Source organism: Coccomyxa subellipsoidea (assembly GCF_000258705.1).
Source record: "Coccomyxa subellipsoidea C-169, whole genome shotgun sequence".
NCBI lineage: Eukaryota > Viridiplantae > Chlorophyta > Trebouxiophyceae > Coccomyxaceae > Coccomyxa > Coccomyxa subellipsoidea.
This window is the reverse complement of record NW_005178023.1, coordinates 524,723-551,157: the sequence shown is the minus strand read 5'-3', so window position 1 is coordinate 551,157 and position 26,435 is coordinate 524,723. Positions and strand designations below refer to the sequence as shown.

At 53.5% G+C, this 26,435-nt stretch overlaps 6 protein-coding genes across 6 annotated transcripts; 2 read left to right on the top strand and 4 right to left on the bottom strand.

Annotated features, from left to right (window-relative positions):
* Positions 1–2,818: 2,818 nt before the first annotated feature.
* Positions 2,819–6,046, bottom strand: COCSUDRAFT_31357 (Metallo-dependent phosphatase). Its single transcript, XM_005643581.1, has 8 exons — positions 5,631–6,046; positions 5,321–5,469; positions 5,104–5,166; positions 4,913–4,998; positions 4,691–4,766; positions 4,103–4,368; positions 3,859–3,916; positions 2,819–3,547 (listed from the first exon to the last, which is right to left on the bottom strand). The coding sequence occupies exons 1-8, from the start codon at positions 5,773–5,775 to the stop codon at positions 3,476–3,478; spliced, it is 915 nt and encodes a 304-aa protein (XP_005643638.1). The 5' UTR covers positions 5,776–6,046; the 3' UTR covers positions 2,819–3,475.
* Positions 6,047–6,423: 377 nt separating this feature from the next.
* Positions 6,424–8,230, top strand: COCSUDRAFT_31352 (ribosomal protein S7 component of cytosolic 80S ribosome and 40S small subunit; the record flags this gene model as incomplete). Its single annotated transcript, XM_005643580.1, has 5 exons — positions 6,424–6,498; positions 6,756–6,875; positions 7,148–7,318; positions 7,595–7,687; positions 7,997–8,230. 5 exons carry the CDS (start codon positions 6,424–6,426, stop codon positions 8,123–8,125), a joined length of 588 nt encoding a protein of 195 aa, XP_005643637.1. The 3' UTR covers positions 8,126–8,230.
* Positions 8,231–8,874: 644 nt separating this feature from the next.
* COCSUDRAFT_44871 (hypothetical protein) lies at positions 8,875–16,380 on the bottom strand (the record flags this gene model as incomplete). The annotated part of the gene is made up of 15 exons (XM_005643579.1): positions 8,875–8,954; positions 9,308–9,439; positions 9,625–10,548; positions 10,707–10,904; positions 11,120–12,043; positions 12,197–12,365; positions 12,567–12,875; positions 13,059–13,257; positions 13,513–13,710; positions 14,143–14,353; positions 14,561–14,881; positions 15,062–15,153; positions 15,297–15,523; positions 15,796–15,915; positions 16,204–16,380. The coding sequence occupies 15 exons, from the start codon at positions 16,378–16,380 to the stop codon at positions 8,875–8,877; spliced, it is 4,281 nt and encodes a 1,426-aa protein (XP_005643636.1).
* Positions 16,381–16,648: 268 nt separating this feature from the next.
* Positions 16,649–18,592, top strand: COCSUDRAFT_25977 (ribosomal protein L18 component of cytosolic 80S ribosome and 60S large subunit). Its single transcript, XM_005643578.1, has 5 exons — positions 16,649–16,695; positions 16,947–17,036; positions 17,199–17,327; positions 17,510–17,629; positions 18,041–18,592. The coding sequence occupies exons 1-5, from the start codon at positions 16,693–16,695 to the stop codon at positions 18,257–18,259; spliced, it is 561 nt and encodes a 186-aa protein (XP_005643635.1). The 5' UTR covers positions 16,649–16,692; the 3' UTR covers positions 18,260–18,592.
* A 261-nt stretch (positions 18,593–18,853) lies between these two features.
* On the bottom strand, positions 18,854–20,984 carry COCSUDRAFT_59576 (galactose oxidase; the record flags this gene model as incomplete). The annotated part of the gene is made up of 5 exons (XM_005643577.1): positions 18,854–19,115; positions 19,486–19,716; positions 20,027–20,193; positions 20,433–20,585; positions 20,865–20,984. 5 exons carry the CDS (start codon positions 20,982–20,984, stop codon positions 18,854–18,856), a joined length of 933 nt encoding a protein of 310 aa, XP_005643634.1.
* Positions 20,985–23,598: 2,614 nt separating this feature from the next.
* COCSUDRAFT_59575 (heme peroxidase-related protein) lies at positions 23,599–25,944 on the bottom strand (the record flags this gene model as incomplete). Its single annotated transcript, XM_005643576.1, has 8 exons — positions 23,599–23,760; positions 23,893–23,967; positions 24,143–24,245; positions 24,586–24,739; positions 24,906–25,009; positions 25,113–25,351; positions 25,473–25,574; positions 25,720–25,944. 8 exons carry the CDS (start codon positions 25,942–25,944, stop codon positions 23,599–23,601), a joined length of 1,164 nt encoding a protein of 387 aa, XP_005643633.1.
* Between the last annotated feature and the right edge of the window lie 491 nt (positions 25,945–26,435).

Here is a 26,435-nt window from a genome sequence, read left to right as displayed (position 1 = left end):
CCCGAGATCACACAGAATGTACAGATACAAAGCATCTCATTTCCTGATGAAGGGCATGCATGTGTGCAATGTAGCCGCTGTTTGGAAATCAGTGCAAGCGCGATACATAACCCTGTTCATCGTCCTGTTATGATGCCAATTTCTTGCAGAATGATGTTGTTGGCGTTGCCAGAACCATGGTAGAGTGTTTGGATGTCATGCAACCAGTGTCAGGCAGCTGATCAGACCTGAAGTTGGCTGGAAGCACCTACTGTCAACTCACCTCCGAGAGATCAATCGACTGAATGACTGATTGAGATACTGACTGACTGTGCAGTGGCTTGCACATTGGCGGGCGATCTAGCAGTGTTGAGGCAGCCAAGGGAGACGTGGCAACAGCTTCCTTACTCACAGATGGACCGGACCTGCACATACATGTTTGAGCTGTGCCACCCAGATTCAGTCACAGTGGTCAGGCACAGAGAGCCGCGCCTGTGGCATCTGGCCACGCGAAGGGTGTTCATTGACGACGCTGCTGCAGTGTCTGGCTCTGTAAAAAGCTACAGCGAGGCCTTCATATTCCCAGAGCTCCGACCTGAAGAGGCCCCTGTGCAAGGCATCCCAAAGGTGCGCATGAAACTCTCTTCTCTACTATCTTACTGTGACATGTTTCTGGTGAGGCTAGTTTGTGTCTAATACTCTATTGAATTTGTGTTCTAGACAGGTAATATTTGTTGCCATGTGGAGCTTTCTGGAACCTGCAGCAGCCTCATAAAGTCTGGGGTGATATTGTTGGCAGTGCATGCCTTGTCTCACAAAGCAAGCACCATTGCATAGCTCAGCTCATGCCATAGGATTAAGCTTTCTTTTCTCCCCCCTCGGGCTGCGATGCATAGTACCGTATGTTAGAGGATCGCATTGAGAGAGGGTCTTATCAACAACCACCCTCTCATGCCTGAAAGTAAGAACTTCATGCAGGTGCAAATGTTCCCCTTGCACACTCTGGAGCAGACGATGACAGCAATTAAGGCACTTGGCACTCCATCTGCGGCGTCCGGCCGAGCAGCAGCATTCTCTCAGTGCTCACAAGAAGGCTTTGTGGTTGTGGACGGCACCTACAACCGTGTCAAGGCACGCTCACATCAATCACTCATCCCTGTCGCAAATGCATGCTAGCGCTGCGGGATTGGGGCGCCAGGGTCTTACTTAATGAATTCTGTTATTTCCCTCCGGGTGTGTACTGAGTACAAGGATCAGTGATGATGTCACAAAATGTCAGAGGCTTTGCAGCATGCCTTGGCAGGCCACACTGTGAGTCTGGAATACTGGATGTCACCTCACAGTACTGCAGGCAACACGCTGCATGTCTCTCTGTTCTGAGTCATAATATGTGGTGTCAATGGTGTCAATTCCTGGGGGGCTGAGCATTCTGGCCATGCATTGCAGTGAGCTAAAGGCTTGTTTGATGACTCATCTTGCAGGTGAAAAGTCCCCTGTACGTGGCGTTGCACCATCAAACAAACTGCTCAGGCGGAGCAGCTCAGATACTGGAGCTCCTGTTGACTGGAGAGGCTGAAGAACTCATGGCCACAATGCCAGAATCAAAGGAAAGGTAAGAGTGCTGGAAGTGCCTGATGCTTGTGACAGAAGACAATAAGCAGATGCATTGTGTCCTCATCTGGATTCACTTCTCACGAGTCCAAGACTGGGGTGGACGGCTCAAACTTCCTGAACCCTGAAAGGTTCTAGACATACAATATCTTGTTGAGCACAGTCCTTGTGACAGCTACAGCCACTGACCAGTGGTGAGGTTGAACGTTATTAGAAGAGAGAGATGATGAGATTGCTCAGCAGCCGCAAGTCACTGCTCTTTCATACGTTATCTCTCAGAGCACAGGATGCTCGAGCTTACATCAAGTATAAGGAACAGGGGCCACATAAAGCTGCTGAGGCCATTTCTTAGCACCCAAGGACCAACAGTCGAGAATCAGGATCACACATGCAAGGCAGCCGGCTGACTATTCAACGGCTGATCAGCACAAGTGACTAATAATAATTATAATTGCTTGCTGCATGCAGGGTGGAGAAGGTGAGAGCAGCCTTCCGGGCCTTCCTCACCCACTGGCTAGTGGCAGTCCAGCAAGTGCACAGAGAGGTCTCAATAAACCCTCTTGCAGCGGTGCCCGGCAGCAAGGAGCGCAGGAAAGCCTGGGCCATAGCTGCGAAGGACACTGCGCTGGTGCAGGTTCACCTGTTCTCCCTCGTCATGAAGTGCGTGGACTGCAGTTTGGAGGTGAGCCTGTCTCCAAGCAGGGCTTCAAATGTTGTTGAAAATCTTATAATTACATGCTTGTATGCTCTTACAGGGCGAAGTGTGTTGGAGTAACCTCTCCATGTTTCCCTTACATAGATGGGACGCCCCTTCCTTGTGCCTCCATTGTGTATCGACTTACTTTATCGCATGCAGCATGTACCTTGAAATGGATATTCTAGTGAAAATTGTTCCATCCACGAGAGTGGCTTTCTGCCGTTGTCTATGCAAGAGCACTTGCTGTGCTGCGTGCACCTTCCAACCGAGCAGCTGCTAAGAGGGCTCTGATTTGCCAGACCAGTCAGTGACTGATGGAAGTCAATTGTTCACGTTAGCACCATCTGGATTGTCATTTTCTTGTCCTTTTGCTCGATTGTGGATCCAAACTAAACCTTGTGTCATGATGAATTTGTAGGTGACAGTGGATGACTTGGAGGCTCGTGTGGCAGATTGGCTGGCCGCCTTCCACAGTGCTGGAGGCCCAGAATTGATCACAGAAGTAGACGATTCGGCAGAAAAGGGGACGAAGAAATCCAACGGCAGGAAAGCAAAGCCCGATAATGTCAGGGCGCACCTGATGAGGGAGTACCAGAAAGTGCTGGACATTTTGATTGAGCACTACTTTGAATGGTGGGGAGCTGAGCAGGGGGCAATTGAGGTCTCAGAGGACTGAGAGACCCGTGTCAGGTACTGTGTTCGGATGCACATGCTAATATTTCACTAGCGTACTATTCGTAGTACAGATTGCACTTGTCTGCCAACAGCAATAGGGCCTATTGCTCTTGGCAAGCGAGCTGGCATGCTGTGACATTCAAACATTGAGAGCATGTACTGACATTACAAGTCATAACCACTATTGAGTGTGTGGTATATGGAGTGCTTCAAGCTTGGGCAGCTGCCTTGCAAAGTCCACGGATCCTCGCTCTTATGTAAGGGATGCAATCAGGCTTACAATGACAAACATCATTGGCCGCAGAGATGTGACACCCGATCTCAGCTTGGTGCACCAACATAAAGATGCAGCGTCAAGTGCACGATTTCCCCCTCTATTGCATGTGTCAACCAAAAGACTGGCAAAACAAGCATTGCCGGTGCTGCTGCATGTGAAGAGCTAGACAGATCGGTGGACCAGGCCCGGTGTTGCAGCTGCTGCACTGACTCCATTGGCAATCACGGAATCTAAGCTCACAAGAAATAGTCAGGCGCTGCCTTCTTTGCTGGGACCCCACGCACGTCTTGCGGCGCTGCTTCAAACACCTGCACAGTGCAGATATCATGATTGCTAATTTCGTTGTCAGTGACACACGCTACTGCTGCCAGAAGCAAGGTAGCGTCTGCGGACGAGCTGCAGGTAAAGGCTGCCACATAGACAACCCCAACATGAAATTACCAGATCCGACCAAGACACAATCAACCGTGGGTGCTGTGCTCAGCATTTGTACCAGCCTGACCAGCCGAGCCCACAGGAATCATATATTCAGAGGCATCACGCAAGATACCCAGGAGATGCCAAGCACAATCCAGCCGCGAGGTCTTCCCACTTTGCGAACAACTGGAGAACTGCTCACCTTGAAGCTCTTGTTCAGATGCTCGTCAAGCTCCAAGATTGCCGCGACATTGCCACACCTGCACGACATCATCTGCTCTGCCAATTTCCCAATCCCAAAAGATCATGGACACCTCTTGCCAGGATCAGCACAGGCAGGACGTCACCAGAAACCCCTGTGTCAGCCTTCATCCGGGAGGCAGGCACCTTGTGTCTTGAGGGGGAAAATATGGGCGAATAGGGCAAAGACAGGCCGGACTGCGCACCTGTAGCAGTAGTTTGGAGCGGACCAGACAGTGACAAGCTGCTCATTGAACATCCACTTGTAGCCCTCTGTGACAAGCTGGTGGGCGCGGCAGATAAGCTCTATTTTGTTGGTGTGGTTGAAGTTGGAGCAGATGTCCCCGCCAAACAGGTAGCCGGCCCCTCTGGGGCTCAGCCCCCAGCCCTCTATATCCTCGGGGTCAGACCACAGCAAGTCACACATGGCGCCGTCGTGAGGCACCTCCTGCTTCCTGTCTATTGTGCGGATCTGCCGAGGCACACACGCTTCCGGTCACTTCCATAATTTAGAACACTATATTGGAGCTCCTGGTTATCAGCAAGAACATCATTTTTTAGAGTCATGTCAGCCACCTGCACTCCAACAGTCAGGTGCATCCATATGCAAGGCTCAATCATGACATCATGCGCCTGGCAGGCATCCCAGATGCATGTGGCCACTTCCCAACATTGCACTTTGAAATCAAAGCCACTAGACATCCTCGGTGCTGTTCCAAGCCTGGTCTTGCTCAGGCCATTCTGCCATGTGTGAGGCCTAATTTCTTGCAGAGTAGAGATGCAGGTGCACCCACCTGGTCAAGCGTGCTGACCGCAGGAGAGAGGCCGCCATGCACGCAGAAGATGCGGTTGTCAATGAGCGCCGACAAACTGTTGCAGCCACACACTAGCCTCAGTGTGACCTACATCAACACGGTGTATGGGGCTCCCAAACCACAGCATGTGCAGGTATCTAAATTCAGTAACGCAAACATGAAGTATTGCTTTTGGATACGGGGGCGGGGGCAGTGTCACACCTGAGGTAGTCAAAAATGTCTGTGCAGCAACGCCACACATTGACAGAGCCGTACTTCCGGAGGCACTCATCGTAGAACCCGTAAACCTGCACAAGGGGAGAAAAATGTTTCTGCAACGTTCTCGCGAGCTCCTTGGGTGAGACACGGTGCAGTGAGACATGTTGCGGCTTCAACGCAGGTGCAGTGCCCACCTGAGTGATCTGCCGGCTTTCATGGTTCCCTCGTATGAGGGTAATCCTGTCTGGATAGCGCACCTGCACCAGACAAAATATCAGCCAGCACTAGGAAAGACACATTCTGACAGGTGTCATGCTACCGAGAATTGAATCAGTCACTCCTCATTCCCCCAGGAGGTTTAGGGTGGATCCAGAATCTGTTTACATCGTGTCAACAGCTGGGGTTTTGTACCTTCAGCGCTAGCAGCAGAAGGAAGGTCTCTACACTATAGAAGCCACGGTCAACAAAGTCGCCCATGAAGAGGTAGTTCGTCTGGGGGCAGTCCCCGCCCACCTTGAACAGCTCCATGAGATCGAAGAACTGGCCATGGATGTCACCGCCTGCGAAAGCCACAGAGTTTTACGCAGGTCGCAGGTCGAGTTTAGTAATGAAATCTGACACTATCTGTGGTTGCTCCTCATGCAAACGCAAGGCATGATGAGACTTGGCTGTCGATGAAGAACCGAATAACTAGAACAGAAGAAGTAGATGTGCTGCTTACATATCGTGACTGGTGCATCCACACGTTGCACATTGCTCTCCTCCACAAGCACTTCCAATGCCTTTTCGCAAAGCACCTTCACATCTTTCTCAGCAAGCGGTTCGCATCGCTTGAGCTGCTGAATCCATCGATCCAAGTCTGACATTCAGCTGCGCAGGCTGCTTCCGCTGGATGCCTAGCGCCACATCTGCTTGTTACAAGCGACACTCGCCTGTCGACTTGCCAAGCTTCGATGTTTGAAAGCTAGTTTCCCTTTCTTTTTTCTTCAGTGGCCGCACGCTGGTGCGCACGTCCTCCAAGTCACATCCACCTCACCAAAAAGCAAAGAATATCTAGTAAGGTCTCCTCTATTTGCAGCAAGGTGTGCTCTCCCGACACAACACTTCTGAATTTCACTTTCTCAAGAAAAATTAATGTCAGTGTTCAGTGCAAAGCAAAGTCATCTGGCAACGGAAGACCAGGAAATGGTGTCATCAGCTCGAAACAATGAGTAACCGCCCGCCGTCAACGGCGTGCCATCCCAAAATCCAGCCTTCTGCATTAAGCGTCGGCGGCTGGTCTTGTGCACTTCTTCCAAACAGCAGGTACTTGTGCCCCTCATCCACTCGCACAGTACAACTGTTCTGGTTGTGTAGACAGGGGTATGCTGCGGCGGGGACTGCAATTAAAGAGAGCACTTGCTTTGAAGATGTTGCCTGAGAATGTTGCTGAGTGTCAAGATCGAGATCAATGATGAGAGTATTGATCTCCAAGTGTTGCTTTGCACAGGGGCCCTTCAGATCTTAGTGCCACCATGTTCACGGCACGGAAAAAGATCGCCAAGGAGAAGGGTGCAGAGCCTGATGACTTCGAGGAGTCTGTGGCTCAGGTGGGTGAACGCGCTTCTGATTTGGAGCAGAATTGTATGGCCCTGATGCAGACCTTTGGCCAAGGTGTCGGCGCTTATCTGGGATAGCTGGGACTCTAGCAAAGATGAGCAGGATGGCATCAGTGCAGCTACAGCAGGGATCCTGCCTGTGCGATAGTCAATAATCGTGTCTATATGCATCAAGAGCAATTGGACCTGACTGTGTCCCATTGTTTATCTTACAATGTATGATCTCATTTTCTGCCTGGCTGCTGCAGGCCTTGTTCGACCTGGAGGCCACAAACCAGGAGCTGAAGAGCGACCTGAGGGACCTGTACATCACTGGAGCAGCAGAGATTGACGTGGGCAGCTCGTCACGGAAGGCCATCATCATCCACGTGCGTCTCTCGCTTACATGTGGTTGAGCGGGCACCACTTCTGGTTGCGGGCAGCCGGGCATGGCATGATCGCATGCGTGCTGCACAATGGGGCTAGACTACTACGTCATCAAAGTTCAGCTGGATCACCAGAAAGGCTTTATTACGAGGATGTTGCTCCTTGCACAGCGCGCTTGCTTGAGCATTCTCCCACAAGATGCGCAGCCGGCACTCTGGGAGCTGGGGTCAGGAGGAGCAAGGAGAGTGATGCTGGTGTGTGCTGGCGGGTGCAGGTGCCATACAGGTTGCTGAAGGCGTTCCACAAGGTGCAGCAGCGGCTGGTGCGCGAGCTGGAGAAGAAGTTCAGCGGCAAGGACGTCGTGCTCATCGCCAACCGCCGCATCATGCGCGCCGGCACCTCCGGCCGCTCCAACGACCGCCCCCGCTCCCGCACCCTCACTGCGGTGCGCCCCCCACCCCTATATATGTAACGTACGAGTAATATGACCGAGCTGCAGTGTTCGTACCTGTTTCGCTGCAGAGCTGATGATAACAGTCCATGTCAGCCCTCCAGTAGGCTGCTGTCTACTGTATACATCACGGAGTGATTGTTTGGTGTGTGCCTTTGAGAGTGGCGCGCGCACTGCTGTGTGCTGGGTGCTATCACGTTAGCAGTGTTGACTTGCTCTGGGAGGTGTATAAAAAGCAGCAGCAGCTGAGTGTGTGTACTTTCGGCACAGGTGCACGAGGCCGTGCTGGGTGACCTGGTGTACCCCACAGAGATTGTGGGCAAGCGGATCCGGTATAAGCTGGACGGCTCCAAGACGCTCAAGGTGCGAATAATGGTTCCATTCATGATTTCACCCACAGCAGCACCGTGGGTAGTCACAGTCTCTAGTGATTTGAGACTGGGTGTGCTGTGTCTTGCTGGCTGGCAGCTGAGGCAAGTGGGCTGCCAAGTTGGGCTTTGAGTAGGATGATGGTCCGCAAGCTGCACATTGGGTTGTATTAGGACTTCTGATGCAGCGCTTGTTTGCTGGGTCTCAACTCGTCGACGTGAAGCAAAACCTTCAAAGGGAAGCTTTGTGTGTACTAGAGCCAATGCAGAGTTATATGGAGGCTGACATGGCATGTGCCCACAGGTGTACTTGGACCCCAAGGACCGCAACTCCACAGAGTACAAGCTGGACACTTTCGGCTCAGTCTACAAGAAGCTGACCGGCAAGGATGTTGTGTTCGAGTTCCCCATCAGCACTGGCGACATTGCCTGAAAAGGGTTTTCTGACAGTGCGAGACAGTGTTTTAGAGAGAATGCTCGTGCAGCTAGAAGGGCAGCTGCAGCAGCATTGACCGATGTAATAAAATTGAATGCTTTTGCTGTATTGAAGCTCTATGAACTTTAGCCAAATGTTGCATACCTGCTCCCTAAGTGTCTATCACATCCAAATATTCAAGGGCAGTGCTTTCATTGATGGTTTCAGATGACACCAAACAGATACAAGCTTCCCTCAAAAGTTTACGTTGTGCACATTGACTTTCTCACATGGCACCTGACGCATTCTACTATTCTATACTATAGTATAAGCTAACTTCTATTCTGATGATACCTCGACTTGCACCTTTTCTAGCGCTGCTCTACTCTGATGTCTGCATTCCATTTTCTCTAATTCATCTATGTGAGCATACATCCGCAAGACTTTTGAGTCTCCAAGCACAGGGTAGAATGTTGTCCATTGCCAGGAACGAGTTCTTTGTCTTGAAGTTCCTTGCAGTAGACTTCACACTCAAGACTCGCAACTGCAGCCACCCTTCCATACACGCCTGCAGGCAAATACAATGCTTATGAATGCCCGACACAACCCTTTTCTTCCCAGTTGCAGAACACCACTTCAGGTCCATCATGATGACAAGGAGATCCTTCAGCAAATGTGAAATTTCAGAGCTCAGACTTCGGTGCTCAGCAGCACACCTGTCCAATGGGACCAACACGCCTGGGCATGACAATTTTGCGCCCTCCAAGCTACACACCGTAGATGTTGTTCACGTTGTAACTATTGCCGCCGCCAGCGCCTGGGAAAGGGAATGCGCTCGCACCAGCACCTGTCACATCCCTCACAAATCAGCATTGATCCTAGCGGTGAATAGGATCGACACATATGCGGTGTTTTTTCACAATACATGGAAGATGTGGCAAGCTATGAGGTTTCCCTGTCCACCCTGGAATGGCCTGGCAAGCGTGCAAGAAGGCACAGCCTCTGCAGCACTTCTGAAGCAGAGATATACTGGAAAACAAGGGAAGAAAAGCATGGAGCAGCATGCAATCCTGACACTTGCATGAACATTGTACATTGAACATTGAACATCGCATGGGCTGTGTGCCTAATCGTGACCTGTCTGCAAGACAGTACTTGCAAAATGCCGATAGAGTGTAAAAAATGTATTGGATGACTCACCGGCAGCCTGTGCAGCCAGAGCCTTCTGCCGCGCTTCAAAGGCGTCCAGCCAACTCCAGCCGGCATCGCCATTCGCTGCACCACCGCCCTGACCGGCTGCAGCCTGACCTTCTATACCGGCCAATTGCTCACCTGCCTGCTTCAGCACACAAACAATGTGCATCAGCAATCGCGCATCCTAGACCTCAGCAGCATGCAGGACAGCAGAAGTCACCGAGCTCTGTCTGAGCTGATGAAGATATGTTGCAGGCAGGGGTCAATGGCACACCGAGACATGCAATCGGGCCAGAGAGTGTGTCTTGCCTGCTTGGAGGCACCGCCAGGGAACGCCTGCTGATTGAGGGAGGTGGCAGTCTCCAGGCCAGTGCTGGACATGACTCCCACGCCGAGCATGCCAGCGGGGGAGGGAACAGCGGACGCCCACCCCTGCCCCAGGCCGTTGCCTGAGCTCATCAGCGCCAGCCGCTGCTGTAGCTCTGCATTTGACAGCGAAGCCAGGCTGTGCTCAGGCTGATATTGCTGCTGCTGCTGTGGCTGCTGCTGTGTTTGCTGCTGGCCCGGCAGGGTGCTGTGCAGAGGCCCAGACAGGTGAGACTGCTGCCCGCTGAACACCAGTCCCCCCGCTGTCTGGTCCGCAGCCCGCTGCTGTGGGAAGCTGTGGCCCGGCATGCTGCCGAGCGCAGCAGCGCCGAAGGCGGTGGAAGCTGGGCCTGGGGGGGCCCATGGGGGCTGCGAATGCATCTGCGCGTTGTAGCCGAGGTTGTGCAGGCCCGGCTGTGTAGGGGCACCGTAGTCGCCCGCTGCCTGCTGCCCGAGGCCCAGCCCGGCGGCCAACCAGCCGCCGCCACCTGGCGCGGGAAGGGCTGGCTCCGACAGCCGCCCGCTGAGGTAAGTCTGCAACCCGCCGGATGCGGCCAGGCCGTCGTCGGCAGGTCGTCCCAGTTGTCCCTGGTAGGCCTGCGCAAGCAGGTGCGCCTCTATGGACTGGCTGTCGTGCGTGTAGAAGCCGAGGCCGCTCGGCTGCGGCGGCGGCTGCGGCTGGCGGTCCCCACCCATGTAGAAGCCACCGCTGTTTGCCCAGCTCTGCTGCATCGCAGCCTGCGCCTGAGCCTGCTGCTGCTGCTGCTGCTGCTGCTGAAGTTGCTGGTCATATGCTGAGCCGCCCAGTAGAGACGACAGGCCAGCTGCGCCCCCCGTCGGATAAGGCTGCTGCTGTTGCTGCACCGCTGCAAACAACAGCCCTGAAACACACAAAGGCGAGCCATCAGCACAAACACTGCTCAAACCACTCCATCCGCGAACACAGCACCTCAATCTAGATCAGCTTGATGGCACACACACAAGCCCGCTCCTGGGAACTTGCGTTCACTGGCCCGCACTGCAGACAGGTGATGCGCACCGGGCTGGGGCGTGCCACGGCCGCCATCGGTATCGGCCTGGCTGCGCACGCCGACGGAGCTGCGGCTGACGGGGCGGCTGTCAAGAGGCGTGCCCGCTGCGGCAGGGGCGTCCGTAAAGCTCATCATGCTGTTGGGCCGGCTCATGCCCGCACGCTGGCTCGCAAACAGGTCGCGGCTGAACAGCGCGCCCGCACCCCCTGCAGCGCAGTGAGGAACTCAGAAGGAAGCAATGGCAGGATGGGGCAACATTCCTATTTTCAAGAGCCCGTGAGAGGTCACTGTGCAGGACTTGCTTTCGCTGTAAACTCGTATGCCTTCATGTCTGTTGAGGGGATATTGTCATGCCAGAGCATCCGTAGCTTTTGCCATTTGGCCTGGCAATATTTGACCATCGACTCATTGAGACACACACCTGCATCAGCGTTGCTGAAGAGGCGCGACTCACTGGGCAGGCCAGAAGCAGGGGGTGGCATTGGCAGCCCTGCCCCATAGACACCCCCACCCTGACCATAGCTCCGCCCCGGAAGCTGTGCAGCCTGCCTCTCTGTACTGCCATGCAGCCTATTCAGCAGCTGCTCCGTGCTCAACGGGACGCCAAAATGCGCTCCTGGCTGCGCATCGCCCGACGCGGATATACCCATCTGCTGCTGCTGCGCCCCTGTGTGCGTGATGTCAGGCTGCTGGATCGGCGCTGGCGGCCCCATGAGGTGGCTGTTGGGGTCGGAGGCAGAGGGCAGGCCAGAAACAGCGGCGCCACCGGCGGCTGCCGGGGAGCCTCTGCGGGAGAAGGAGCCGCTGGCAAAGCTGCTGGAGGGCTGCGGCAAATTTGACGGCGGCGGCGCGACGGCGGCCACCCCCGCGTATGGCTGCATCAGCCGCTGCTGTTGCGACGGCGAGAACGTGCCGCTCTCCGCCGTCCCAAGCACCTCCCTGGTCGCAGCCGCCGCGGCCGCGGCGGCTGCGCCGGAAGCCGGCACATATATGGCGCTTGGGCCGCAGTCGTTGTCGGACAGCAGGACGGGCGGTGGCGCCAGCCGCTTCTTGCAGGGTACTTCCTCCCCTTGGGGACGTTTTTCTGACGCACGATCGCCACTGTTGAACATGGCACTTGCTGCAGGGACGGCGTCATCGGCATGTGCGACTGTGCGGCCGGCAGCGGCTGCTGCATGGCCGATGGTCAGATCAGCAGCAGTCATTGGACTCGGCACGTCGGCTGTGTAGGCGGCCAACCGCTCAGACAGGGACACTGTCTGCGGCTGTGGCGTTGTGGCTTGGCCGTGGGCGCTGGCGTACACGCTGAAGGGGTCGAAGGAGGTTCCTCTGTTCCCATCATCGCCTGTGCAACAACACAAATACTTATGGAGCTGCTTCGCTCTTGAGCATCTTGAGCATCTTAAACGCAAGCTAGAGGGGCCCGGCACCCTCCACACAGTGTGCGTTTCATGCATGCATGATTGACAATGAACGAAAACAGGCAGACCATGCTCACATGTCATAGTAGCTGGAGCTGCCGGCAAGTCGACAATCTCATGGGACGTGGCAGCGCTGAGCACATGGTTGGGCATTATGTCCATTGCAGTGGGGCCGGCAGGGGGCGCTGAAGCCGATGGTGCCAGTGAGGCAGTCCCTGCTGCTCCATGAGGCTGGTACAGGATCACCTGGCCCATCACAACGCTCTTCAGACACTTGCAACTATTTGTACATACCATAATTTTCATGCCTACAAGATAGGTGCTCAACACCTTGTCAACAGGATCTCCAATATAATCTGACAGGACCTTGTCAAATGAAAAGATATCTAGAAGGAACCAGTAGACGAGGGAATTTGGCAGAATGGAGGATGAAGCCGTATGCCACACCTCTTCGTCCTCATCCTCGCTCACAAAGCCCAGGCCAACATCCGGCTGATGTGATGCGCCATTCGCAGCCTGCTGCGTGCCGTCGCCACGTGCCTCCGCTGCGACGACCTCAGCGGCCGCTGCAGCGCTCTGCGCTTCGCTGAGCACCCTCTGCACCGCCCGGTGCAGCTCGGCGGCTGCCGCGTGCTCCTCCTGCGCAAGGGCCGGCTGGGAGGCGTCGGCCGCGGCTCCCTGGGAGGCCGGGTGGTGCGCGGATATCCCACTGATAGCCAGCAGAACGCGGTGCAGCCGCAGCCGAGCGTTCGAATCCTGAACCAGAGAAGAGATAGAGAAGATCAGCAACCTGTACAGTGTGAGCTATGAGGATGACATGCGTTGTGCAGGCCCCCACCCAGCACAGAAAGGCTCAGGCCAAATAGAAATTGGGCATCAGCAAGAGACCGATGAGACAGGCAGTGATTTTGAATGGGAGTGCGAGTTCTTAACACCCACCTCCTCTGACTGGGGTTGCAGAAATTCGAGGCTGCTGTGGGCGGCCGTGAGGGGGGCGAATGCTCGCAGGTGCCAGTCTTCGGGGAGAGCTGTGCGGGAAGCGTTTGGCAGCGGTGGCGGCAGCAGCAGCAGCAGCTTTGCGAGCGCCCTCCACAGAGCGCACCGCTCCTTTGCCTCTGCCTCGTCCATGTCCTCCGGCCTGCACGCAAATATCATGTGCTGCATCAATAAAGCTGCTTTCTACTGGACTTTACTGGACGGGGCAGCCATTGCAGAAAGTAAGGCCGCCACAATGTCTTTGTTATAGGGTCACAATGCAGCTGACAGGCTGCATTCCTCAGTCGGATGGCCTGTTTGGAATTGAGAGAAGCATGCACCAGGCCAATCAACACACAATAGTAAAATGCGGTCCTGATTGTGTTTCGATGTGCAAGGGCCAGCAGGAGTTGCGCACCTGACATAGTCAGGCTGGGTGGACAGCCACTGCAGCAGGACATTGAGAGGCGCCAGCAGAGGGGAGGTGAGGGGGGTAGAGCCGGTGTTGCGCATGTCGCCCACAGACGCTGCCGCAAAGGTCAGCGCTGCAGCATAGCCGTACGCCAGAGCCAGCACGTGCCGTTTCAGCTCCGCCCGTTGAAGTATCTCAGAGTACCTGCGCCCCAAACATGCCAAATTATGCGAAGTGATTCCAACTTGGAGTTTTTGCCCTGCATCTTTGCCTTCTGCAGGAGCACAGACAATACAGGATTCATGGCCAATCATAGCAAGTAGCAGTGTCACTAGAGGTGCAGAGAATTGCTACTAATTTATTTTTGGTATGCACTGCTATAGTTGGCCACTACAGAGAATTACAGGCAAGCTTCTTCGAATTGGCGCGACGATGGCAGAAAGCACCTTTCTGCAACTGAATTGGGGCAATTCATAATGTATGTACGGTAGGACGTGGAGCTCCACATCAAGAAACCACAACCAGTCCTGAGATGCCACGTGAGAATCCCGTGATCCCCTTCTAGTGCATCACCGTTGCCCACACGCTCCAACCATAGTGCCCCTAGGGAAGCAGTTCAAAGGCGGGGCAACGCACCCCGGCCTGTGGTCTGGGGGCGCGTAGTTGATGTTCCAGGCGACAAACATGGTCATGGCAGCCAGCTGCATGAGCAGCGCATCGCTCTTGCGCGCCTCCCCATTGCCGCCGCGCGCAACTGGGGCCCGGCTGAGGAGGTCTTCCAGGTCGGCAAACGCGCCGGCCAGCACTTCTCCGAACGTGTCCATGTTGATCTTTGTGAACAGCACACCTGCAAACATGAGCATCCATGGTCAGTCACTTCATTCTCTTCCCTCCAGCGCCCCTCAGATGTGGATGGACTGCCATGCACAGTAGAAGCCATGCAGGTTCCTCCTTTAGAAAGCAACTGTGCATGCATGACCTTGTGATGCCTTTGTCTCTTTGAATTAGCATGCAAAGTTGACAAAAGGCCATCCTGTAAAGAGTGAGAGCTCACCATGGACGCGCACAAAGCGGGTGGAGAGCTTTGGCAGGAGGGCGACGATGGGGACCCGTGCCTTCTGCTGCTGCTGCGCCGGGTCGCGGTTCCTGCCACGGCCGCGACCGGCATTGGCGCGGCCGCCGCCGCCGGCTTGCGTGGCAAAGCCCCCGAGCTGCTCATAGTGCACGCGGTTCTGCTCGAAGAGCAGCAGTAGGTTCTCCCGCGCAACCTGGAAGGGGTGCGCCACTCCCAGGCTCCGATAGTAGAAGTACACCGCTGGCAGCTCCGCCTCGGAGTAAGTCGACAGCACAGCGAGCTGGTTGAAGGAGTTCCCTCCTGCGTGCAACTTGACAAGTCAGTGCCTTGCCTATGATGCACCCTGAGAAAGATATCTTGGCTGTTGCTATGCAGCTAGGCAAGGCTGAGCGCATGTGATGCACATTTTATCAAGGAGCGCCGCTCTGCATGCAATGCTTGGCTGCGAGTGTCCTCCTGAAAGAGTGGCCAAGGCCGCACCTTCAGGAAAGACAGTCACTGCCTGGAAGTAGTACTTTTCAGCCGTGCTCCAATCCTTTTTCTGCTGCCCTCCCTCGATCATGGTGTAGTACCTGCATCCAGCACCACCCATCTTCAATTGACCCGAAAATACATCCTCCACATGCACCTGGAAGTGCGTCCAAGTCATGCACTACTCCTATAGGTAAGCAACCAGTCTTCATAGCAGCTTGACATGTGCAGGTTGAACAGTCACCTTGCCAGGTCTCCTAGGCAGATGAGACAGCGGTAGACGGACAAGCGGCAGTCCAGCGTGGCAACTCGTGGCGGAAGCATGGCAGAGCCCAGGGCAGCATCCAAAGCCGCATGGTCAGCGAACTCCAGCTGGAAGCCAACACTGCCGTAGGCAGCCTGCAGCTTCAGGATCAGAACTGCGTAGAAGAGAGATGCCTCCTTGAGGAACCTCAAACATGCTCCCTTGGCCTGCAAAGTCACACAGATCCATCAGTATCAGCGCGACTTCTTGCTTGTTAAAATGAAAAGGAGCTCTGCGGGCCTTTCCAGATCAAATTGGCACGGCCTGGGGGCTGGTTGGCCACTATGAGTATGCAGCCCTGGGGTGAGTTCTCTCACATTGCTTGGACAGACGGTAATGTGGTGTGTGATGGGGGCTTTGTCAATAGTTGGTGAGGACAACGATGGTTTGCCAAAGGTGATGGAATTCCATGCATGCATGATAAGACACTTGAGATCACCTTCAGATAGTGCTCCTTCATATTCTCGCCGCCTGCCGACGCTGCCTTGAGACGCTTCCGAAACTCTTCAATCACTGCGTAAATAGCCGTCTTCCACAACGCCTGCTCGACTTGCTTGTCCTGAACATGTCCACCACACACCAGAGAAGTCATTGTCATCACCCTTACTTCTTGGGCTCATTGACCAAAATGAGCAGTTGTTGCGACCTCGTCGATTCTGACAACTGTATGATTATATTGACTAGATCGAGGGTGATCCAAGGCGAGACGAGTGCTACAAAACTTTCTCATCGTTGCCAGAGAATTCCTCCCAAAGATGAACTGGCACTGATTCCTCTGCCCGCACTTGCACATCCGAGGTTACCACTGCATCGATCAGGGGGATCTAAATGCTAGCCAGGCGCGCACCTGTGCACCACTGTATTCCTGCAGAAGGAACGCTTCATATGCTGCCCGCAACTGAATACGCGCTGCACTCACGCCAGGATCGAAGAAGCTCTTCTCACGCGCGATGATGCGCAGTGCCTGCATCACATTCTTGCAGTGCTGCCAAAGGCCGTCGGCCGCTTCCCCTTGGAACTCCATCGTATCAATGCTACCTGCTGCCCGCGCGGAGGCGCACACCGGTGCACTATACCATTGAATGTTGCATCAAGAGATGCAGTATTCTCGATTGCCTGTCAGACTCTTTCGGCTGCATCCTTGCCTTCATCCAAAACGAATGCATTGCATCGTCCATGCCATCCAAAGCCCTAGAAATGATTTCCACTTAAAATCCCTTTTCTTCAGGGAGATGAGCAGGGTCCAGCCTCACCAGCCGCCTGACCAACACCCTGGCCTTGCAGCGATCACATTCGAAAGGAGCAGTCCCTGGCGATCGCTTGAGCGTTTGTCGCCATGGTGCGCTTCATACAAGCCTCTAGTTTTGATGCAGGACTCCTGCTTATCGTTGGTCATCGCTCAACCACGATTTTTCAGAGCTGATAAAATTTTCAGCGTATCAGCAAGAGTTGCAGGAGATGTTATCCGATCTTAGTGTTTTTGTTCCACAAATAAAGAGCTTCTGGAATCAATCTGGGAAGGAGTTGCTTGCTCAGGAGCGATCGTACTGTTGAAGGATGCAGACTCTCAGTGGAAATGTTTCCGTGCAGGGTATCGATTTGGAGGCCGGTGGTCGCAACAAGAAGACATGGCGTACAGCACCTAAGAGCGAGAATGTGTACCTGAAGCTGTTGGTAAAGGTGAGTGGCAGCTGTGGCACTTCAGGCAGAAAGCAGGCAGTTGCTGATGTAGCTAGCAAATACCAACGAAGCGTGCAGTGTCATTGCTGCTGAAGTGCGACGATTGCCTAGTGCTGGCGAGAAAGTCAAGGGGCTGAAACTTCTCCTGCTGGCTGTGTGCAGCTGTACACGTTCCTGGTGAGGAGGACGGAGAGCAAATTCAACAAGGTCGTCCTCAAGCGGCTATTCATGTCCAGGACAAATAGGCCGCCCCTGTCCCTGTCCAAGCTTGCCACCTTCATGAAGGGCAAGGTGAGGACTGGAGTCCCATCAGCCCCATCCCACCGTTCTCTGCTATGTGTCTTAAGGAGCCAGAGGCCATTAAGCTGGAGCAAATGTTCTCTTGTGTCAGTTGTTTGGCATGGGGATGTTGCAAGCAACGACTTCGCAGGCAAAGCCGATCTGAAGGATGGGGAATTGCTCTGGTGCTGCAGGAGGACAAGACCGCAGTGCTCATAGGCACGATCACAGACGATGTGCGCCTGTTCGAGGTGCCCAAGTTGACTGTGGTCGCCCTGCGCGTTACAGAGACTGCCCGCGCCCGCATCCTCGGGGTGAGCTGCCCGCCACATGCTCTGGCATGAGCAATCTCCCCTCAGCTGCAGCATTTTTGATATTTTTCCTTGTTGCTGTGGAAGTGCTTAGCCGAGGCCAAGGTCCAGAGCAGTTGCCTGCTCTCGTACCTCCTCCTCTGCAGCACTTCTCAGAGTGCAGCTGCCCAGCAGGGCATGTGTATTTAGCCATCAGGGCATCTGAGTGTGTCGCATTTGCAAATACGGTACTACTCATATTCCGTCCAGCAAGTTCCATGCTACCAGGCTCTGCACAGCAGCGCATGCATGTGTTTGGATGCTGCTGGGGTTCTGATGGGGCCATCAGACCGCGTCACAAGAAATTGGATGCTTGCATGCAGCCCTGCTCACTGAGACATTGTTGATCAACTAATGGCGTGTTCAACTCCGCAGGCTGGCGGCAAGATCCTGACGTTCGACCAGCTGGCGCTGCTGGCGCCCACGGGCTCCAACTGCGTGCTGCTGCGCGGCCCCAAGAACTCCCGCGAGGCCGTCAAGCACCGCGGCGCTCCGGGCGTGCCCCACTCCCACGCCAAGCCATACGTGCGTAGCAAGGGCCGCAAGTTCGAGAAGGCCCGTGGCCGCAGGAAATCCCGCGGATACAAGGCCTAGATTGGCGCCATGCCAAATCTGGCCGCCTGTGCGCGAGTGGGAAGCTTCCATGCAGCTGCGTGGGGGACGCTGCTAGTTCTGGGTGGTACAAGTGCTGTGTGGTGCAGCTTTGCATCAAGGATGGTGGCTTGCTCGTGGCCGGCACAGTACTATGCTTTGATAAGAGCTGAATGGACTCTGAAGAGCTTGCTCTTCTTTATGGAGGCAAATGATTTCCACTGGGTGGAGAAGGCATGGGGTGGAGAAGGCATGGGGTTGCAGCATGCATTAATGTGAGGTCTCTGTCTGAAAGCGGAATATGAGTTCAAAGTCCTTTGTAAGATTACTGCTTCCAAAAACTCTTTGTCCTGTATGAGACATCGCCACACCAGCATGATGTTGACATCATCTGGCATCATATCAAGCACGCTCAGCTATCTAGAAATCTCATTGGGAGCATTACTGTATATTGTGTTCATTCTGGCACTGCCAATGGTCCGGTGATCAGTGGTCAGTGGCCCGCTCATGGGCGGACAGCTGTGTAGCTGAGCAGCAGTAACAAAGTGATGAGAAACTCAGACAGCAGTGACAACACTGAGGATGTTCCACAGAATCTCAGTCCTCCTCCTCGGGCTCTAGAGGCACCTTGTCTCTAAGCGCTGCATACCCGGACACATCCATGACAAAGGTGTCATTGTAGGTCTCCACAAAAGGGTTCCATCCACCATAGAGTACCAGCTTTCCCCCAACCGCCGTCACCGTGGCAGCATTCCGAGGAGAGGGGCCAGCTCCAGGAGCCACTCTGGGATACTGCCACTGCAGCTGCTTTGTATCCAGCACAAAGAGGTCATTCAGTGGCTGCAGGCCTCCTTCCACCCTGCCACACAACAGACTCTGTCAACACCCCAGCGAATCAGATTCCTGATCACATGCATGCACATGAATAGTGGTGGTAGAGATCTGTCCAGGAAAGCGACGCGTTGAAGGGGACCTTTTACAGCTAGCATGATGCAGGACAAGAGTACACCATGGTCTACGGGCTGTGCATCAAGAATTGCTGGATGACGGGGAAGGATGATATGAGCTCATCTCACCAGCACCCATCACGGATTCCAAAAAGACCAGATGCACAATCTTGAGACAGCAATGATGGTAAAAAGCTGAGTACTCCTGTTGAGAACAATATTAATGAGGTGCCCTCGTATCTCACAATACTAGCCAGCTACAAGTATATATGAGACACGCACTTGTAATACGACCCGCCCACGAAGAAGATGTCAGTGCCCACGGCCGCCACTGCCTGGGAGCAGCGCACGTGGGGGGCCTTGCCATCTGGGTCCAGCTCAGCCCAGGCCCCACCGCCCGTCCCCCCCTTAACTGTGAGACTCCACAGGTCCCCCAGCATGGGCCCCTCCTTGGGAGCGCCCCCAAACAGAAACATACGCCCGTCCGCAGCCGCCGTCAACGAGTGCAGGCCCCTGTGGCAGCAATGTGTTTATGCACTTTGGACAGTGCTTACACAACAGGACCCTGTAAGCCAAGGATCCTTCTGAAGCCAAGACTGCTCGCACGATATGGGCGCGCATTTGTTCCTCATTGATCTCCTTTGCATCATCAACCTGTGAGCCCTCGCCTGATCATGCCAGCCCATAACATACACAATGTTCTGCACTTTGATTGTCTGCAAATGAATATATAAATAAATATTGATAAGAGATACAAATAGAGGAGACTCCTCTTCCTGCATTTCTTGATTGACACCAGAGAGCGGAACAGATGTACCTTGACATTGGGGGATCGTCCTCTGAGGTGAGCGGCTGCAGGCTGAGAGAGGGCGCATCTACATCAGACACATCCAGCACAAGGATGTCCTGGAGGGAACGGTGGGTGTGGATGTACACCTTGCTGCCCAGCCCCACTGCCTGGAATCTCGATATTGCCGGCAGCTCCTCACCCTGATCAGCCAATGCATGTTTGACTGTAGTGATGCATAGATGAAAGACAGGGCGAGTGCCAGAGTGTGTGAAAAGGCTTGCCTTGCGGTGGAAAGGCATGCATGCAACATGCAAGACACACCCGGCCAAGGAGGACATTCGATCGCTTGCAAGACCATCCGTACCCTGTATCTTCATAAAAGCGGCCATCTTTCTTTGATACATTATAACGTAACAAGGAAGCCAGTTGTGTGACTTACCTGGGGCTTGATTTGGGTCCATTGGTAAGTTGATAGGTCCAGGCGCCATATGTCGCTGAGGATTTCACCGCCATCCCTCTTGTGCCCGGGATCCCATCCAGCAATGACCCACAGATGCCTGTCCACAACCACTGCCTGGGCTGCTAGCCGCACCTGGGAGCAGCCCACAACATGAGCTTTCTTAAGCACCCTTAAATGAACTTCAGACGGCCCCTACAAATGCTTCTGGGCCAAGGGTCCACTGTTATCTTGCTGCATAATGTCAAAATGTGAGGCAGCCCTTCCTCTCACCTCTGGTACTTGCACTGCTTTAACGTCTGCATATCTCTTGTCATGTAATGCCAAAATTGCAAGCAGCCCCATAATGACATGCAGGTTTGTCGGTTGGTTTTTCAAGCATGCAATGCTTTTTTTGTATAACAAAGGCCTTACCCTGGGCACGTCACCGGGTGCGTAGGTCACAGGGCTCCATCGGCCCTCCTTAATGGAGAATAGCCAGGCATCATTTGAGGCCTCTCTCTTGGATTCCTTATCCTCCACATACCTAGACATGGAACATCAAGAGATCATTCGAAAATACACTGTGTCCAGCAACTCTATACCATAATATCCACATGAGTACCAGGATGCATTACTGACCGTTCTCCAGAAGATGCAGCCTTACCCTCCAAACAGGATGACATCATGTGAATGCCCTTCAGGCAAAGCGGCTGCAACGTGACCAGAACGCGGCAGTGACGGCCTTTGAGAGGCATCCTTGGATACTTCCTGTATGTTACATCATGCACATAATAGGACAGTAGTAGTCCTGCTTCCATGTTTATCAATGCTGTCAGGCATTTTTGATGGCACAAAGGCGCGTCCATCCTGATCTTGAGTATCGAGTAGTAATCAGTAAGGCGGGCGAGATGAAAGTCATATTACAGAATCTCGAAATTCGACATGGGACCAAGGAATCAACCTGCCAGTCAAGCTGTGCTGCGCTAGGTGCCATACTAGCTTCAGACACGGTTGCTTCGCTTAGTGCACAATCCCGTCTGGACGACGACGGCCACCTCTCTGGAATAAAAGGCTTTGTTCTCGAAACACGCTGTGAAGACCACAAGGTTTTAGCCCGGTTTATCGCTCTCACAGATCGTGCTCCTGGTAGGTGCAGATAATTAGAATGGGTAACGCAAGGCACTGCTTCACTACTAATTCGACCAATTAATTGCATTGAAGAAAGATCAGGGTGACCAATCTTATACGTTGACCTTGGATATACGTCCTTGGCTTTTGGGCATGGCTGACTGGCCTTCCGGAACGAAATGCAGCTGCCCGTTGCTGCCCGAATTGGGCAGCTTCCGATATTCTCGATCGAGATAGCATATTGTGAGGTGCAGAGCCATATTGAGCCTCCCATGGCCGCTTGACACAGTGCACCACCAGGTATGACACAAATGTCCCAGAGCCAGGACTGTAATTGAAAAAACTCGTATGTAACGCTCGCTCGGGGTACACGAAGCGATGCTGCCTTTATAAAATATATCAGAAAGTGGTAGAGGAGGGGTTGCACTAAGGATTCTTCTCCTGTACAGCGTCAATGGAGTCGTGGCTCAAGCATTGACGATGGTACGTTGAGAGATCAAGTGCTGCAGGTGGTTCACAGGACAAAATGGCATCGCACACAGCAATAGAAGCCCCACAACTTCCAGGAGAAATCTGGCAGCACATATCTAGCAACTTGACCACGAACGAATGGGTTCTTTTGAGCGGAACATGCAAGGCCATGCATTCTGTGCAGCCAGAGTTCGTGGCTCTGATGGTCGCTTCACCATCGGCATTTTATTGGTTACAGAAACGCTGGGGTCATGCGAAATGTTTGAATGTGGTCTTTGGCACCCTGGATCTCCCCTGGGTCATGACCCATGAGGCCAGCAATCTGTCCAATCTCTTGGACCTCCGTGTGCAGCTGCAGCCGGCTGAGGAATTCAGCACTTCCAGCGCCGTGTTTGTGACGTGGATGCTAGCATGTGCCAGTGAACTGAGATTGCTGGTTATCAACAGTTTAGAATCGCTTGTGCTTCCTCCACTGTCAGACCTGCGCCATCTCCACCTAATAAGTAGCAACTTCACTGAGAGAACAATCGCCTCCCTTAGTCACCTTCCTCAGTTGGTGACCTTAGATTTGGCTGGCGATAGTTCAGACCAAGATTGTCCCGATCTTGTCTTGAGCGGCCTGCCTTCCCTCACGAATCTGCTCATTGAAGATTTGACGGTGGCCAGACTTGATCTGGTGTCATCATGCAACTTGCATGTGGTGGTTCATCCTGCAGGAGAGGTGAGGGATTGGTGGTCCGACCTTGCCTTAGATGCACGCTTGTGCACATTCAAGGTGTTTGATTCACGTGTGATAAGAGAGGGCATTCCAGACTTTGTGTCGTCAGCAAGATGCAGAACACTCCAATGGCAGGTAGATGTCCTTGGCAGGTCTGTTGTCCCAACAATATTTGATGGACCATCATTTTCCAACCTCAGAGAGCTCTTCCTGGATGGTGATCAGATCTTCATTGAGTTGCCTAGCACCTTATTGCTGCGGTGTCTTCATGTGAATGCAGACGAGCTCGGGTTTGGCTGTGAGGAACCTAGTGTGCTGGCAGAAAGTTTAGAGGATCTGAGCTTCACGTACAAGGTAGTGAGGGGCAACGGGATTTTCAGACTTTCAATGGCACTGAGTCAAGCTGGGAAGAATCTCAGTCCTGTTGATGAGTCTCAGATGGACGGAGGTACTGCTGGAATATTCCTCAAGAGCTTCATCAAACATGAAGACATGTGGCCTTGTGCATGCGGTGCTTGCCGTCAGTGCCTCGCACAGATGGGCATCGGACAGCGCCTGGAATATTGAAGTGGTGTGTGGACATGCTGACTGCTTTACATTAACAGACTACGCCTGGTCTCGAACTAGGAGAGAGCCGCTGGATTGAAGAAAGGAAAGAATGCACGAAGGCTTTGCCCCGCAAGGGCCCGTTGCAAGGAGGGAAGAGAGAGAGAGCGGCATTGACCCAGAAGAGGGGCAAAAGCCGCTGCTGAAGCGGATATAAAGCTAAATATTCTCGTCAATCTTGGGACAACGCAATCGAGAAACATTGCATTGCCTTGCTGCTGTTGCCCATGTGACATCAGAGATCTAAAGCTTGCTATAAAATTGCGAAGGCTGAGGGGCGCCGGGGACTCTTTTCAGGACTCCCAACTCCAGCAGACTGGCGGCCATGTCCTGTGCAGTCTTCCTGACATCGATAAAGTCCAGGCCCAGATCTGTCTTCACCTTGCTCGTGTCAAAATGTGGCACCTGCAAAACCATCAGCACATTGAGAGTGGCTCCATCAGACAGCTTCTGCTTCTGAACAAGAATGGGATCTGTGGGCTTCCCAAGCAGCCTGTTCTACCACAAGCTTGAGCAGTGTCTCTTAGATATGCGTACCTTCCCCACAGTACACCTCAGCAGCTCAACATCAAACACTTTTGAGCCCATCAGCGTGATGGCGATCCATATCACCTGTTCCAAACCGACAGCTTCCCATCAAGGAATCCTCAACCTTACAGGCTGCAGTATTCACCACGAATGCAACTCCAATCAAAGATTTCTGACGGATTCATATGCGTCAGGATCACAGAGAAGCAGGACAATGCTGGAAGAAGCTTTCAGGAAGAGGATGTCAAGTGTGACTTACCCAGAAAGGGAGGGGAATGAATGGCAGCTTGTACATGCCATACTCTGGCTTGAGCCGGTCAATGAACTGCGGCAGTGTCAGCGACTGCGCCGACACAATGTACCTGTTGCAGACACAAACAGCTCACATCCCACCCTCAATGTGCAAGTTGGCATCCAAAAGCACCAGAATCCCCTGAGTGGCAATACACACCCCATAAATGGCATGCGAGCGTGGCAAGCCACTGCACACTTTGCAACCACGACAGATTTGTGAGTGCTGCTCCTGGCACTCCGATGGAAGCCCAGAACAGCGCCAGAGCTGGGGTATTCAATTGCCTCACACTGAAACAACACGCACCCTCCCCGCCTTTGCACAGCCTTTCCACATGTAGGAGTGGCACTTGAGCCTTGCAGAGGGATGCTAACAGGGGTAGTAGAGATAAAATATGCAAGCAGATGCACCTGCCGGAGGCCTTAAGCGTGAGCATGGCGAGGGTGTGGGCAGCTGCCACATCATCGATGTCCACATAGCCCGCGCCTGATTTGGGCGCCCAGGGGTAGTAACCCCCGTTCATCAGCTTGCGCATGAAGCCCACAACCTCACACTTCACATTCCCTGCACAGCAATGGCAGGATCAAACAGCCTGTCTATCCAAGTACTTGCAAAAACAGTGCACTCAACCACCCGTGATCTTCTGGCGTTGTGTTATGCCCCATGATTGACAAGAAATGATGCCTCCCAACAGGTTGCAGCAGAGCAGCTGAGCAGAAGAAGTGCACACCTGGGGGCGGTCCCTGGACCACAGAGGGCAGAATGGTGACCAGGCTCCACCTCTTCTGCTTCTCACAGAGCTCGTATGCCTTCTGCTCTGCCAGCACCTTGCTCCTGCACACAGGCCCATTAAAGTGACAATACTGAGGATCTTCCACTTGATGTGAGGCAAAAAAGGGCAAATGTGGACGACTTTGAAAGCCTCAACTGTCCGAACAATTGAGAAAGAATTAGAACAGTGTGCTCTTGCCTGTGGTAGGGGAGGAATGTTTCCGTGGCGGTCTGGTTCCAGTCGTCCTCTGTGTAGACATGGTGTGCCCCCCGCTCCCTGTGGTCCCCCACCACAGCCCCCACTGATGATGTCATCACCACCCGCTTCACGCCAGGTGTCCTGTCCACTGCGCTGAGAACATTCTCCACTCCACTCACTGCCGGCCGGATGACTGTTTCGTACTCCTGCACTCATCACCGCCAGTCAGCGCGCCAATTACAGCACGAGGAAATGTAGCAATCTTGTAGTGAGATTCCGGGCAACCTGAGTGCAGAGAGGGGTTTTGTGTTGGCTTGGATAGCTTACCTTGCCCTTTGGCGGGTTCATGACCACTGGGCTGGCAGTGTGTATGACATACTTGCAGCCCTTGATGGGCGCCAAAAATGAGGCAGCATCCTCCAAGTCTGCCTGCCACATGCACAATCCAGCTGATTGATCTGGTCCAAAACATCAATAGGTGCAAAAATTGCAGAAGATTGATCCTTTGCTCATTGGAAGCATTCAAATGGTGGTCAAAAAATCAGGACGCAGTGCAGGCAAAGGGGCCGAGCACCTTGAAAAATTTGAGGCGGGTATCAGCGTTGGGAAGAGACTTCAGGTACTGCAACTTGGTTTGGCTGTTTGGCTCCCTGACTGTGGCATGCACAGTGTGTCCAGCTGCCAGCAGGCGAGCTATGATGGCTCCAGCAATGTATCCTGTGCCTCCAGTGACGCACACTGTGGTCTGCTCTGCTGCCCTCTCTGTGTCGTACAGGGGCTTGCGCAGAGGGTACGCCATGATTCGCCTGGACGAAAATAGAGCATCTACTTGGAAATATTGTTTACCAATAGCACCAGCAAGCAGGTAGTAAGAGACTGAGCGTCGTGGTGGGAAGAGATCTCTGTGAGCATTAGCTGTAAGCGTCCATTCGCCAGTTACAAGAGCGCTATCTAGAGCTATCAGAAAATAAAATGCACGGGCCACTTGATATATTCATTGCAAATCCTAGGCACGCTTTCTTGGACTGATGCATGCAGGCTCTTAGACGGACAGAAGACAGGCTAACAGCATGAGAGCAAGCAAGCCTCATCAATATAGAAATTAAAGATATTGGGTTGACAATTTTGGTCTTCGGTGTCTTACCCTTTCGTTCTCCCCAATTACGTTCAGTGCAAATTGCCTCGAAAAAACGAGGGGCAACAAAAGCTATGCTCCTTCGCCGCACACTTCTGCAATTGACAATGAACAAAAAGAAAGATTGTAATTGAGGAAGAAGATTGAATCAATTG

Bases quoted from the DNA above. Each gene is read 5' to 3' on its own strand.
- COCSUDRAFT_25977 (XM_005643578.1), top strand. The intron at 17,328-17,509 runs GTGAGGACTGGA...CTGGTGCTGCAG, and splicing joins CCACCTTCATGAAGGGCAAG to GAGGACAAGACCGCAGTGCT. The intron at 17,630-18,040 runs GTGAGCTGCCCG...TCAACTCCGCAG, and splicing joins CCCGCGCCCGCATCCTCGGG to GCTGGCGGCAAGATCCTGAC.
- COCSUDRAFT_31357 (XM_005643581.1), bottom strand. From the start codon at position 5,775: ATGTCAGACTTGGATCGATGGATTCAGCAGCTCAAGCGATGCGAACCG. The intron at 5,167-5,320 runs GTACAAAACCCC...TGTCTGGTGCAG, and splicing joins TTCTGCTGCTAGCGCTGAAG to GTGCGCTATCCAGACAGGAT. The intron at 4,369-4,690 runs GTGGGTGCACCT...GTGCCTCGGCAG, and splicing joins CGGTCAGCACGCTTGACCAG to ATCCGCACAATAGACAGGAA.